Source organism: Dermacentor andersoni, chromosome 10 (genome assembly GCF_023375885.2).
Source record: "Dermacentor andersoni chromosome 10, qqDerAnde1_hic_scaffold, whole genome shotgun sequence".
Lineage (NCBI taxonomy): Eukaryota > Metazoa > Arthropoda > Arachnida > Ixodida > Ixodidae > Dermacentor > Dermacentor andersoni.
This window is the reverse complement of record NC_092823.1, coordinates 106194242-106210425: the sequence shown is the minus strand read 5'-3', so window position 1 is coordinate 106210425 and position 16184 is coordinate 106194242. Positions and strand designations below refer to the sequence as shown.

Sequence of the window (16184 nt, the reverse complement as noted above, 5' to 3'; positions counted from 1 at the left end):
CATTCACGTTCCGTCGTTTACTCAAGACGACTAAATCAGCGTCTCCCGAGTCTTACGGAGAATTATTTAGGTTCCGTATCATCGGCCTTTCGACCCCCCAGAGCTGACAGGCGATACGAGTGCCCGCGCAGACTCCGACTTTTCCTGGCACCGACGGTGACGTGTAAACAATGACGGCTCACTTCAACACGAGAACGCCGCCCTCTGACTACCGCGAAGGACAGTTTCCTGATCCCGGCAGATTGCATATCGCATATCATATTGACCGCTAATAAAGACGAGGACAGGGGAAGAGAGCACAAAATGACTACACGGGTGATAACTTTCAATTGATTTATTCACGGCAACACGTGGCAATATATAGGCAAATACAACGTGCGCAGATCGCAGCAACGAGGCCACTCAGCCTAGCGGGGCAACCACTTAGCAGAAGCACATATCTCCGATTGAAACAGCTTAATGGAAGTATCACTAACAGTCTTCGCGCTTCTTTCGTATATGATATGCCTCCATCAGTTCGCGTGCAGTCTGGTCGTGGCTTCTCCCCAGAATATTTATCGCCTTGAAACGTGGTTTACAGGGACAGGCATTGCAGTGCGCAGGGCAAGTGCGCCAGTTCGTCCGTAATAAACTTTTGTTCATGTTCCGTTGCTCCATCACTTAGGCACCGTCCCGTCTGCCCTATGTAAGACTTGCCATACGCACAGGGGAATTTCATACACGACTCCTACATTGCATTTGGCATACGGCTTGGTATGCTCCTTGCCACAGCCTTGCCTTCCTTTAATATCACCAGAAGTGCGAGGGCAGAGCCACGCCAGCTTAAAAGGGGCTGAAAAGACAAGGGGGATTCCAAACCTGCCTACCACATTCCTTAGGCTGTGAGTGACCGTGTGAACACACGGACTGCCTGTCACAAGGCGACTAATTGATGAAAGGGCCATTGTGTAGGACTGCCGGGGGACGGCGTAGACGACAGGTTCACAGTTTTCCACGTGGTTTCCTCTTGTGCAACGTCGGAGACAAGAGAGCCGGCCAAAGGGTGGGCCCAAGTTCGGTAAAAAGGTGGCACGTTGGGGCCGGGATATAATGTGAATGGTTCGGTGTTTGTGATTGGCCAGTGAATCCCCTCGACGAGTGAAAGAGGAAAATAAGCGGCATAAAAAGTGGATCTGGATTGATGTGAAAAAAAGCAGAAGCTCGGACATGCGAAGAATCTGGCATGTAGTATGCTGCGAGAGAGGGAGCCGTTTTTGTAAAACACAAATCATGCACCTTTGAATAGAAACCTTTTCTCATCTCTTAAACATCGCTCGGGACCTTTCTTCCTCCCGGCACCGCATGAAGCGACATCTATTGATGTAGCTTCGTGCGCCGCGGGGCAGTTTGAGCATTTAAGTGGAGAAGCAGCGTCGCAGTCGTCCATATTGTGAGGTCCACCGCACCGCTGGCAAGCTATTCTACTTTAGCGCACTGCACTGATGTGCCCCAGCTTGCTGCACTTGTGACATTGCAAAAGCCGTGGCACGTAAAGACGCACAGGGTGTCTGACATGGACAACCTTTACGTTACCTGGTAGATTCTCAGAATCAATTATTACATCGACACTGTCTGAAGCGGTGAATGATCACTATTCGCACTGCTGACGTTAAAAGCTTCTGTAGGTCGGCGTCAGTACATTACGAGAGTCTCGAATCCGGCAACACTGATGCCTTCAGGCAGCATGTGTGGGTTTATAGACCAGCTGCCGTCACCCAAATCGATCACGTTCTCGTTACGTTTGCGGCAAAAAGGACGTTGCACATCCATCGCCAAGGTTTGTGAGTGGTGGCACTGGCTAACTATCCCAGGGTTAGTTCTAGTACTAAAACATAAATACCTCAGAAAGCGGAGGGTGAAACTGCGCCGCGGTAGCTCAATTGGTAAGAACATCGCACGTGTAACGCGAAGACGTGGATTTGTATCCCACCTGAGGCCAGTTGTTGTTTCATCCACTTTCATTTCCATGGATTTATCATTTGTTTAGTTCAATTAGCGTGTACAAGCAATTTCCCCCATGTTGTCCTTGGCGCCATTATCTCCTTGCTTCTTATGATATATATATATATATATATATATATATATATATATATATATATATATATATATATATATATATATATATATATATGTGTGTGTGTGTGTGTGTGTGTGTGTTTGTGCGCTATATGTGCGCCGAATGAACAAACTGATTCGCGCCTCAATTCTGCGTAGCGAAAGAAAAAAATAATTTCCTACATTAAACGGGAACATATAATGCTGACTCAAAGGCATGTCTATAAAGCACGCCACTCTGTTAACAGAACGGCGCATTATATGTAACAGATTCTTCGATTTACTTTATTTTTTTTATTTTGCCACTCCGTGCGCGCCATTGAGTGTGCCCGTTCTAAGCCAATTCTCCAGAGCGGGCATGTCCCACTGCTACACCAGAGGAACAGAATCCCTAAATGCTGCTTCTCACTATCATACTTTCGTGTGCGTAAACCTGAGATTGCACCTTGTATAACATGATTCCATGAGATTACACGTTGCATATGAAAGTAAACAAAACAGTACGCATCGCCGTCAATCGTAAAGCATTAACCGCCTCACAAAGATTCCCACATGTATGTTGGATCTGCATATTCTTTGTGATATTTTGACATGCACCAATGTTGGCAAGCTATTTATTGCATATCTTTAACTTCGTTATCTTGTATAGCTTCTTTTACATAGGCGTATAACTGTATACATCTTCAATATATATCTCTTGCCTCTTTCGTTACTTCGTACCGGACGTGTACATGTTACGGAAAAAAAGTAACCGATTACAATTACTTCATTCAAAAACGTAATTGATTACGATTGCCCATTACTTCTCCACGAAAGTAATTGAGGAATTATTCAGATGTAATCGAATAATCCTACGAAACTTTCCTCTGAAAGTTTTATAACACAGATACCTTAAACCGACTAAGCTCGAGGTCGCGGGGTGAAATTCCGGCCATGGCGGCCGCATTTCGATGTGAGCGAAATGAAGGACACTTGTGTACTTAGATTTAGGCGAGGTTGTCCAAATTAATCCGCTCACCTACTACGGCGTGCCTCATAATCAGTTCGTGGTTTCGGCACGTAAAGCCCCATAATTTTAATTTAAACACCGAACTAGCTGTCGTGGCACATTCAGTGCGTCCTCATGTGCAGCGCTTCGTACATTGCTTAGCTTTACAAACTACTTTTTTTCTAAAATTCCATGGTTATCTTCTCTTGTTCTTGCCGTGAAGTCACCAGCAGCGGCAATGAAGTTTTCTGAAAACTTGCTCTATGTGCGGGCTGGGAAACAGGGCGGTGTTGTAACGTACCATGGAGGAAGGAAACTAAGGAAACGCCCCACCCCCTCCGCGTGCTAGGAGAAAAGTGTGGAGGAAATGACGTAGTAGGTTCTCCTTTGTTTTGCTGTTATTTTTATTTCTTTGCTGTAGTGGCCCCGCCTTTCGGGCCACAATGGCGGCTTTGTTATTGTTCTGTGCGCTCACACGTGTAGCTCCGTAGGTTTCGTACCGTGGCAAAGGCGCCGTGCGGGCAGGTTTGCGTTGGTCTCTGTGTTTTGTTGCGCTGCGTTATCTGGACCGTGCTCTACCGGATGTTGCTGTGGCCAGGTGGGACACGAGGAACTAAAGTTCGTGAAATGAACGCGCATGCAACGCTGTACGCAATGTACCGCGCCACGGCAATGGCTACGGACGAAGGAATATTCGCGGGAAATGTTGCCCTCCTTCGCGGAATCATGCTAACGTGCTAACGATTGCTTAGTGTTGCTGCGGAGCGCACGGGTCCGAGCAGCACGGTTGCGCGCAGCGCGGCGTGGTTTCGCGAGAAATGTAAACAAGAGAGGAGAGCTGGCCCGATAGGCGGAGCAACGCCATGAGCAACGCCAACTTCCGGCTTCACTTTAGCTTCACAAAGAGTGACGTTAGAGCCTCTCCTTAGTTTCCTTCCTCCGTGTAACGTACGGACAACTTGTGCACATAGTTGTTACTCAGCATCTGGAGCCGAATTCATTCGCAAAGCTTTTTGTTCGAAAGTTGTTTTTCAATGGCTGATTGCCTTCGCTAATAATATGGCCTGCATCAGTACTGGTTGCCACGAACGCTTTAAGCGCAAGAACGCTTTGTGAATACGGGCCCTGGTTTCTCTGCGGCGCTCCCAACTGGTCCCATGAAAAGCTGCAAAAATCGTCCGTACGTGACACCCTGGCATTAACGTTGTAAGTGGCCTTCGCTATCGAGACATACAAGCACCTGTTTTGTTCGTCAACATGACGAAAAGAATATTGAGCTATTGAGAATATTGAACATGTGCTTTGGCAAGGTTGGTGCATGGCACGATCTCGGGCGGTGTGCTGTTTCCCGTCAAATTCAGGTTCGCAATGTTGGGTCACCTACTGTTTAATGGTCTGAACAATATAGTTACATGTAATTGGTTCCTGAAAAATGTAATTACAGTGAGCGTCACCGAGTAAAGAATGTAATGGTTAAATTACATTGCAGAAAAATGTAATATATTACTAGTAATTAATTATAATTCGTTGCGTAGATGTCTGATTTCTCCAGATCTAAGTTTCATACAATTGTACGTCGGAGGAAATGCTGTCCAAAGCAACAAATTCTGCAGTGTAGTGGTGCGTGCGTGGCAGCAGAATCTCACGTCAGGAATGTGAAGTTCATTCAGCCTTATCGTTGCTCTCCAATTACACGTGAGGATACCTTTTCTAAGTGTGAAAAAAAGTCGCAGTTCTACCCCATAGGCGAAGCATCGATTGCGATAGCAAATTAGTAGAGAGCTATTCCAATTCAGGATATAGTTTTATCGGCCGTATAAAGTTTTAATTATTCGCTGACGAACTAACAAGCATGTATAGTGGAACGCGCGCACAAGCGCTTCTCACTCGATGAGCACATCTTACTCGATGACCGCGAACACTCGCTGTCAAAACGGTAAAAGGAGAAAGCGCGGCAGTAGCGGCGAGAGAATTGACCTTCGTGCTGCCTCTCGCTTCAACGCGGACTCGGCGGCGGGAATAGAGCCTACGCGAGGCTATTAGCCCTCGGTACACGTAGACTTTGTACTAATCGCGGATCGCTTTCAAGATAGGGCCCGGGCGGCCGCGCGATAAGCAGCGGCAGCAGGAAAACGCGCCTCCCTCCCCCCCCCCCCCCACCACCACCCGATGCCATGCGCGCGACGGAATACGGCGTGCTTCCTCACCGCTTTCCTTCCTCGCGCCCGCGAGATTGAGCCATCATCGTCGGCTCTCTCCTACACGCTTTCACTTGCATACATCATACATCGCGCGCCTACGATCTTATCGCCCTTGCACTTTATACGGAACACCACGGCGATGGCTAAAATGCGCCTGGAATGCCATATAATTGTTATCGCAATAAAAAAAAGAATTTGCTTACTAACCTGTTCAAGTGCAGGGTAAACATGTTGCGCTGAGAATTCATTTGGGCTATATTCTTGGGCGGCTGAGGACGAATACTATTAAAGAATTTTGAATACTTGCACATCAGCAACGATTCAGGCAATGTTGCATGTCCGGGTGGTGTCTCGCCATTTTGCATCCCACGTTGCTTACTGACACACACTTTTTTTTCTTTTATATGTACAACTAATTTTTGGTCGCAAGTGCAAGCTGCGAGAATTCTCCATAGTCCTTGTAGCATTACCTGCTATGTATGAAACGGTGTGTGAAACATCTCTGGCAACTTCACTGTCTTGTTTCCATTTTTAACTTGGTACTCTCAGTTCACTCCGAGGCTCCTAAGCGTCTTACCAGAACATATGTCATTCTTCACAGTTGGTTCAGCAATAACCATCCCACTTCCTCTTGGAACCATGCTGCTACCACGGCTTAGTTCCAAGCAAGTAAACAGACAATGCCAAGACATGCAGGGTTCCTTTTATTCGCCCTACGCAGTCATACATATATATAAATCTATATACAACCGTATATATATTTATATATATGTACATATAAAACACAATTGGCAAATACTTTGCTTCATCACAAATGTGCCACATGTTCATCGCCTCTAATTAATATTAAATAAGCACTCCACGAAAAAATGCACGTCATATAATGAGGCAAACATATGCATAGAAATGCAACTCAGCAGGGAAAAAAAAAGAGGATTGGCAAGCATACATAATATGTTTCATTGACGCAAGACACGCGGCACTTCTATCTACACACCAGCATTCGAAAGGTCTTATGTTCTGCCCTTTGCCTGTTCTATTTGGCATGAAACTTTAAAAAAGAAAGCTCTTTGGGTGATGAAGTTTCAGCCTTGTAGAGGAGTTTATTGCTCGTCGAAAACCATGTGGCGATACCAGGCACCTCGCTCTAGTCTATGACCAAGAAATGTTTGCAGTGTCAAATGGTTTGATTAGATCAGACAAAGTCTCGGGCAAGGGCTCATAAAAAGGGCTTTGCGTCGTCCAAATACTGGTAGAAATGAACAACAGCGTTTAAAGCAATAGCTAGCACACAGATAGACAAACACTGCCAAGTCAGTATTTCTCACTCTAATGCTAACGAGATACCTGGCAAAAAAAGAAGCAAATAAAACTTTTCCGATTCCTTTGCACAATGCGCACAATGCCATCTTTTTTTTTTTCAAGATATGGTAATGAGAGACCACTGTGAAATATGAAGCGACTTTCAGGCATGCATATAAAAAGGACTACAATAAAAAGTTTAGGAAAGATCACGATGAGCTGTGCCTAACTTGAATCAAACATATGGCCATACAATACCTGCCATGCACCAAACAAAACTTGAGCACTTGAGCAGCTAGCGTATGTAGGCAAGTGACAGCGTAACTTTTGAAACTTGGAACCCACTAACCACATACTGTCGAAGCACCATTACATAGCTCAAGCCACACCCTGCAGCTAATACAGCTAAGCACACCGAGTTGCAGCTACCATGAGAGCTGAAGCTTGATACAATCAAATTAGCTGCCTAATATACCTAAGTTAAATGCAACATTATGTGGTTCTTCAACAGGCTGTGAAGCTGATTGCCATGAGGACATCAGAAAAGAAGGATGACTGTCACTTAGAAGGATCGGAAGGGCTCCTATGCTTACGAAAAAAACAACAGGATATGCTCCTTGGACGGTGTTTAGTATAGGGAGCTTATTAACATCAGTGAGGCCGAAGAAAAGAAAACTGCTTTGCCAGTAGCATACCTGAAGTGCTATGAAATAGTTAAGCTCAGTTACTACCATGTTTCGGATGCTCCCGAGGCAACTCAACACTGTACAATAACGTATATATACACAAAAAAAAGAAGAGGAAAGAAGTACAGCATTAAGTATAAGTACGCTTAAACTCACAACCTGATCCAACTACCCTCAGCAACTAAGGCTTCTCAATGTGAAATCGCATAGAAGACAATCTTGAGAATAATGAAATTTTGCCTGATGATTTCATGCTCGCACAAAGTCTTGTAGGCATGCAAATTTTAGTAGTTTTTGTTGAAAGTAAATTGACAGTTTAAATTTCACACACCTAGAAGCTTTTTGTACGTGAAGCTGTTGCAGATGACAAGTGCTCAAAATCCAGGCGATGTTCTGTGCACGTTCTCCGCACTTGCACTGCTTTGCCAATGCAGCGAACACTTGGTCCTGAACACTGCCCATTTCAGCCCATCTCGGCTACTGTACAGAACTAATTTCGTAAATTACTCCGCGAACTGGCTATCACTAAGCCACAACTTTGGAATTTTGGTTGGACCGTTAGTGTCATACGCAGTACACGGCATGAGCTTAACGTACGACTTCAGGAAATTGTTCAACGTGCATGAGTGCCCCACAATGGTCAGAACACAGAAACATGCGACAGGAGTTTGTAAAATATTGCCATAAGGAATTCCATTAACGGCCAACTAAATGAGTTGTTGGGATTTTGCATGTGGTGCAGTGCTTTTCTTTTGGCATCTTCAAAGCCCACACATGTGTGAAATTAAAACTGCCCAGTGAAATGATGGCCTAGTTTCTGATTATCAAGAATTAACTGCTATCCTGGCTGTTCCGAGGTATCCTGTGGTCCACTGCGAATGGGTACAGCTCATTAGAATTGCAGCACCAATTTATTACTACGACAAGGTGGTATCCACTCTGTCGAATTTTCAATTGCTGTCTTTATAATGCAACATACAAGCTGCGATATTCTTAATATGAATATGTCTTCACGTTGCGCAAAATTGAATACTAAGCTGGTGTGCTCTGTTCAGAGTACTGTGCCCTGGCAAGTGAATACTGCATGCACGCACGAGTGAAATGGGGTGCCAAGTACAACGTTGGTGCAAAACACACCACTGACTGATGGCCACGACTTATTCCCATTACTCTATAGTCAATGTACTGCTTCTTAGTCAAGGTGAGAAAGACAAAAGCCTTAGACATGTGTTCCAATTGTGCAAACAAGGTTGGACAGGGACTGTTAAAATGCCAGGAATATTATTCAATACTTGTCCAGTCTACATCATACTCTATACGACCTCATCACTGAGAGTCATTACAAGATTATTTGCTTTACTTGAGTGGTTGCATACTGTGTGCAATGCGCACCTATGACTCTCGCATTCAGTTCATTCTTGGCCGTAATTTTTAGGTGAAGTCAATTTCAATATGAAAATATGCATCTTGCAACCATGGGAAATTAGATGCCTCTTTGTTTCAAAAAAGTTTACACAGAAAGAACAAGTAGCATCTGCTATTGTGTCGCATATTGTGCAGTGGCCAGACTTGTCCAGAATGTGCATAGCTCATACAAGCTTCCACTAGATAAAAAATTTGTGTAAAAGTTCTGCAAAGCATTTAATTACGCTAGATTTTTGGGAGCGCACTGTAGTTATCCACAATATTAGATCATAGGTGCCACTGACGGCAGATACAAAACAAAAATGTATCTGTAAAAGCCGGCAAGTACTATCATCTACATTCAAAACATGAATATAAGCTGCAAAGTTGTTTGATGAAAAGCACCACACAGAAATCACAAGAGTTGGCTTCAGTTTTCTGTGCACGATGGAAAAATGTGCAGATCAATGGTCCAGAACAAGAGTAACGAGTTTGTGGTTTCTTTTTTGCAGAAATGGCACTGAAGTACATTGCGCAACTTTAAGAAACAAAAGAAAAGAAGTGATGGAAGCTACCTCTGGGAGCACCCCTTTGGCATATGGTGCGTGCCCCAAGAAAAAGACAAATGCGTTGAAACAACACACTCTCAAAGTGTTACTGATGATTGCGAGCGTTCCTTTACAAGGTGCCCGCGTCACCATAAATGGCGTTTATCACGAAGATGCACTGAGACAAGCCGGCAGTGGCAGACACGGCAAGCCATCTGAGCTTTCGGGCACCCATTTGGCAACGTAACAAGCTATAACACCGAAAAAAAAATGACTTGAGATCATACAATGTTACACATCAAAATCTGCTCCTCTATGTCAACTACATAAACATATCAAGCTGCTTCTCTACTTTCGGTAGTGCAGCATTATCGTTATGATGCAGCAAATCACTGCAGTCATACCTTGATGGAATAAAGTCCATATTTTTTTTAGTTTCTCAGTATAATGAATGGAACTGTTGTGCAGCCTTCTCATTTCAGTTAAATTCATTTTCGAGTCGCGTTAGGTTGCGTAGTGAAGCAGCCGACTGCAGCAAAAGCCTTCCATCACATAGTGCCTCCCTGTCAAACCAAAGTAAGCATCTAAAGCTCATACATTCTGGTCATAACATTACACAACTTCATAAGTACAAACACAGAGATTACTGTAGTATTATAACAATAGTTCCTGTTGGTAAACCAACTCAGCAATTCACTGTTAACATTATGATAGTTTTTCTGCTATATCCAGTGGATTATCACCTTGTTTAGCAGCTGAAGTGCACATTTAGCAGATATTTCTTGTATTTTGTCTCAAATTAGCAAATTTGGAAAAATACTTGGCAGATTTCAGTGGACTGCAAATGTCTCAGTGAACTATACATCAGAAAAAAAGAAGGATAACATCGATTGGGTGCCTCAATTTCTTAATTTGAAGGCTACAATGAAATGTATGTTTACACATTTCTTTCAGCACACTCAACGTTGTGGAAGCATCCCCGAAAAAGCACAGTTAGCAATTACTCTTAACATTGAAAAATAGTTGCACCCTTTTAGATGTGCCTTTCTAGTATTAGTGGCATCATTTATCAGAAATTAATGCTAGTCCAATATATTACTTTGTGTATTTACTGAATGTCACCTTGTTTGTTATATAAAATGCTTATGGCAGGTTCGAGGCGAAAATCTTTTTCCATGGAGTACATGGGGATGTACCTAGTGGATTCGCACGATTACCTGCAGGTTATGGCAGATCAACAATGCTGGTTCAGCAGAATCTAATAGGCTGGCAATACTGCTTGCAGTTTTACCAGTGAGCTGCGAAAGTCCACCCAAGAAAAGTTTCATGTGCTGGCATTACCGGGTGATCATACTATCACAAGTCCTTATGTAGTCTTGTCATGCATTATCTTGCAACACAACAGCTTCATAAACAAAATAGCAGCGAGTGACCTTGCTGCATCAAATAATGCTGCACCACACTAAGGACAAAGGGAACAACAAATATATAAACGATGAGCACAAATATCAACACATTGCTTAAAAAAAATAATAAAATGCACTCGTAGTGAAAATGAATATACTGCAGAGAGTTTAGAGCCAGACCACGAAAAAAAATCCCAAGTGCAAAGTCTGCAAGGATGTATTGCCACTACAAATAAAAAGTAGTAATAAAAAGTGCCACTGCAAACACACATGTATATGTTGAACCACTCACACACAAACTTCTATTCCACATTTCAGCATGGATTATGCTAGGAGTAACGCTTAGGCCATTTTTTACACAAAAAAAAGTATAAATAAAAATTGTTTCATTACAATGAAGTGAAGATATCTTTGAAAAAGGACAACTGTAGGTGCCACGTATTGGAAGGAAATGGTTACAGCAGTCTTGCATGCAAATGCAACCTTACATCGCGACTACTGTTGAGAAAGAAAATCTGCCATAAAAGATAAGACATATATTATTGCTTGTCTCCAGTATTTATTTTATTACTGACAACAGAAACCTGATAGAAAATAATGTTGCCACAAAGGTGCAACCACCTTATCCATTTTGTTTCCTCTCATTTGTAAAGCACAGCCTCATGTGAAAATTGAGTACTGTTGTGTCCTTAGCTCGCAAATGCCAACGCGAAACTAACAAAGCACCAGTACAACAAAACTTTTCGCCATTCACTACCAATTCAGTCAGTTCAGCATCGACTTCGCTGTCACTATTACAAAGTGGTGGAACAGCCATTTCAGCTTTGGAGCAGATCTTGGTGCAGCAAAAACTGTAAGGATGTGATAGTACACTTTGAATGTGACGATTGTGATACCTTACAGCTGCGCGCATGTGCATAATGGGGAACCATGGACTATCATCTATCAAAGTGACATTTGTATACCTCGTATCTCTTACAACGTTTCAATTTTGTGCCAATGTCATGCACTCGCATACGCTCAACACACCTCGAGTTTTTCTTTCAGGTGGATCCAAAGTGGATGAAGTCCACCTATAGTGTTATGACTGATGACGAGATCAAAACTGTCTTCCACTACAGCAGTCTAGTGTTCCAATTATAAGGCCAGGACTGTGTGTGTGCTTCTTTCATGCAAACGTTGCTCTTTGAAATGTCTGGACTGTGTGCTTGTGCCAGTTTCTCACATTCTTCCCTCACGACAGCTGGTACTTTGAAATGCTGCGTTAGACTGCAATGCCTTCGTGATCAGCTCATATTTTTTCCCGAAGGAATGCGACATTCCAACATGGCTGAAATCTGCCTACAATGCTATTGCATTGAAACCTGATTTGGCAAGGTGACGACCACTTTTGGTTCAGTGTCCAACGTCCACATATATATGTGAGGTACGGTCTCTAGTTTACTTAAAATACTCTATATAGAGAAGCCAGCTTCATGTGCATCAATGGGTCATTCAGGCTAAAAGTTACCCAATTAGTTTCAGGAGTGTTTAATTGAATGGGTTTCCATGCCTGCATATCGCAGTATAAAGCTGTTTCTGACATTTAGACTTCGAAGCTATGTTGCAAGTTCAGCGCATTTTGATAGAGCAAGAAAAAAAAAAGTCCTTTACAGATATGTGCCAATTTGACGACTGATACATCAATGACAGCGAAAATGTAGAAGCGAGTTCTCCCACCTTTTGGAAATACTAGGGGTCTGTTTGCTGGCTCATGGCCTCGCCCAAACTCAGTAACAGCTGCTAACTTAATGATGGCCGGCTATTTAGTTATGGCTCCCAGGCAGGCTGTGTTGCAGCCCCAAAGTATCAGCTTTCCCGACTGCAGCCATACAAACTCCCAGCCGACTTCTAAAGTGGAGTTGGCATAATGTGACATGAGAAACAAGTGCAGATTACTTTTTTTTAAAAAGGCGCATTAAAGTTGTCTATTCAAATGAGATATACACAAGGTAACTTTTGTAATCACCGATCATTAGGTTAGAAGGCAAATTCAGGGTTCCAATACCTATTGCATCACACTGGCATCTGATATTGATTATGCAGTCGCACACCGGTGCTTGCCCCGTGAAAATTATTACAGAACTTGACTTGACATTGTTTCCGTAAATGATGTCCATGCAACTAGGCCATTTCAAAAAGTACATCACTTAGGATGTGCGTGACAAAATGAATTTAGTGAAGACAACCACAGGTTCTTTCTAACGGGCACAATCTATCCAGCATAATTGTGCAGGGTTGCAAGGAAGGTTCCTACTCAATATGTAATGTATATGCCAGCAGTTGAATACATGACTTGGAACACAAGCAGCACTAAAACAGGACAAAACAGGAACACGCAAGCCAGTGTCTTGGGTCGTTTTGTCCCATTTTAATGCTGATTGTTTTACAAATCAGTACTAGCTCGTCAACACATGTGGTTGAATACCACATGTAACAAGATATTACTTGAGCGTAACCACCAACAACCATGCTAGACAGCGTGCGACCAGATAGTATCTGAAGGTTGTTTTTGATCCAACATCTGCTCTGTGCTGAACTGGTGCAAGGAATATCAAACTGCAGCGCAAACAGTGCAAACAAAAAGACCGTAAATTAAATTAAATGATTAATTAAATTAAAAAGACCGTACAGTGCCAGCGCATCGGAACATCCACTTGTAATAAATGCAACAAATGCATGAAAACAGTATACGAACCAACAACTTCGGCTATATTTGTGGCTATGGCATCTTTCTTGACTTTCAGAATTTAAAAAAAAAATTAAATTATGGGGTTTTATGTGCCAAAACCACTTTCTGATTATGAGGCACGTCGTAGTGGAGGACTCCGGAAATTTTGACCACCTGGGGTTCTTTAACATGCACCTAAATATAAATACACAGGTGTTTTCGCATTTCACCCCCATCGAAATGCGGCCACCGTGGCGGGGATTCGATCCCGCGACCTCGTGCTCAGCAGCCCAACACTACGACTTTCAGAATGACGACAGTGATGCGCTTTAGGTTTTGCTACAGAGGCAGCGTAACCGGATGGAGGCATTTGTTCTCGTGCTTCATTTTTTGCTCAGACTTGGTGCAATTTTATTGCTAAAGCCTCATTTTGGAGCAGGATGGTGCACGGAACTGCTCCTTGTGCAATTGACATGGCTGTTCCACCACTGTTATTGTATAGAGGTCGGCAACCTTTCTTTTACGTGTCATGTTTTGACCGGCTGCATGACCTCGGCATTCAAACGTTTGAAAAAGACACAGACTTTCCTGCACATTAACCATGGTACAAAAAACACACTTAGGAAAACATTCGCCCAGAAAGTTGTCATATTGTCTCACATTGTAATACAATGCTATACAAAACTTAGCAAAAATGCGGAAGGATAAGGTAAACGATCTAGCAGCACTTGTGCTCGTAACTCGAGAGTGGCAAGCAAAAGAAAAGCAGTCGAAAGCCGAGGAATGGAAGGGTTGCAAAGGCCCGTCACGTGCACAACAATAAAGAAAGAGCTAAGAAGCACCAGCGGGGATCGCAGAAGGCTGAACCGAGGACGAATCATCACGGTGGCACTGCTATTTACAGATGATGCACTTTCTTTTTTTTTTCTTCTTTCTTTTCTTCATGTCCCGACCGCACAGGCACCTTTCTTTCTCTTTCGCGGCATCTGTGAGTGGGAGGCTGTGGTGGATGAGAGGCACTGAGAAACTGGCGAAAGTCGTGCGCTGAGGCACTCAGTCTTTGACGAGACGATAGATGTGATGCTGGGCTCCGTGAACACTCGTGGAGACTTCAAACACGTATGCAATGCAGAGAAGGGTCTCCTGGGTGTCTCGATTGGTCACGACCTGTATATGCAGATTGTGGAAGCAAAACTTAAGTGTCAAGCCAAAGTGAACGTCGTATTCAACATCAACTCGGAGGTATCTAGGTGCAAGCATGTCGCACAAGTCTTGGGAGTGCCTAGAGACCTCTACAGTCAGCACTGGCTCCTAGCTTGAATTTGCGCTTAGCTTGGCATTTGAAAATAAATGCAAGGTAATACAATCCGACATATACAAAGGCAATAAAAATTAAATTATGGGGTTTTAAATGTGAAAACCACGATCTGATTATGAGGCACGCCACAGTGAGGGGCTCTGGAAATTTGGACCACCTGGGATTTGTTATTGAGCACCTAAATTAGTCTAAGCACGTGGGTGTTATCGAATTTCGCCCACATCGAAATGTGGCTGCCATGGCTGGGATTCGATCCTGTGACCTTGTGCTTAGCAGCCCAACACCACAGCCCCTAAGCAGCAGTGGTGGGTAATACAAGCCAAGCAGCAAAAGAAATAAAGGAAAGAAACATGATGAATATAAAGAAGCACAAAATGCACATACAACAATGTAGTTATATAACACATGCTTATAAATAAGCCCATTTAAAACATAAAAGGCTCACTGACAAATATTTATCTGCAAAAGCAAGAAACCTGGCAGGCGAGAGCATCATAAACAATGACAGCACTGAAATTGGGACAATATTTTAGAGGGAGACAGTAGACTTCGGAATAAAATTGTGCCACATAGGATGCCATAGTTAGTTTCACTGCCCAGCTAATGAAGTCAAGAAGAGAGTGGTGCAACAATCTGTGCACCCTCGTTGCACGACCATCACTTCCATCTGCAACTGCCCACAGCTTACTTCCTTACGTTTAGCCTTCCAATGCAGGGCAATTCGTTCTCCTTATGATCTTCCACTGCTCATGTCTTGTATCTATTGACTCCACCTGGTGGCCACAAATTCCCTAATTATCACACAACCTAATCCCTTGCGGCCACCGACTGCGTTTCCCTTCCTTTGGTATTCATTCTGATAGAACACCACTTATCTTCTCTACATATTACATTACCTGCTCAACTCCACCTTTCCCTCTTCATCCATTTGCTTAATTACACCAATCTGCTATCTAAGCTAGACTGCCATCTCCGTCATTGCTAGGCCTGTCATCCCCTTATGACGTAACACCAGTGTATGGATGCTTTGAAGTGCTCTATAATAAGCCTACTGCAATGTGCCTCATGAATTGGGCCCATATTAATGCATGGGTGACTGCCGGTCGGGATCGAATTGACTGGAGCCAAATCAACGGGTCTGCTGTAATTGTTTAGTCATAAATATAATTAAATTACAGTGACTGTTACCAAGTAAAAGAAATAGTCAATAGACTACAAAACCACCAAAATGTTATCTGATGACAAGTAATTAATTACATGTAATTCATTACGTACAAGCCTCATGGGGGGCAGCACACATTTCTTCAAGCCAATCAAACATGGTGGATGGTGTGGGGCTTAAGCTTTGCCTTGTGGTATTCCAGGCGATATTTTGTGTAGTGTAGTGATGCCATCTTTACTCAAGATTTACCTGTCATCCAAGCAGTTCTGCTGGACAGTTGCCAATCCAGGCATTGATGCAGCCACCAATGCCAACGTATATCAATGCTGTCCATATTATCACTTTTCAATGTCCAGTAATATGGC

General features: G+C 43.3%; 1 protein-coding gene across 2 annotated transcripts in view; it reads right to left on the bottom strand.

Moving 5' to 3' along the window:
- Positions 1 to 5974: 5974 nt before the first annotated feature.
- The window catches only part of sd (TEA domain transcription factor 1 homolog scalloped), a 52414-nt gene continuing 42204 nt past the window's right edge, over positions 5975 to 16184 (bottom strand). For both annotated transcript variants that reach the window (XM_055078076.2, XM_072284975.1), the window contains exon 10: positions 5975 to 14506. In XM_055078076.2, the coding sequence (XP_054934051.2) occupies positions 14393 to 14506 (114 nt within the window). In that variant the 3' untranslated portion in view covers positions 5975 to 14392. The remainder of the gene's footprint in view (positions 14507 to 16184) is intronic.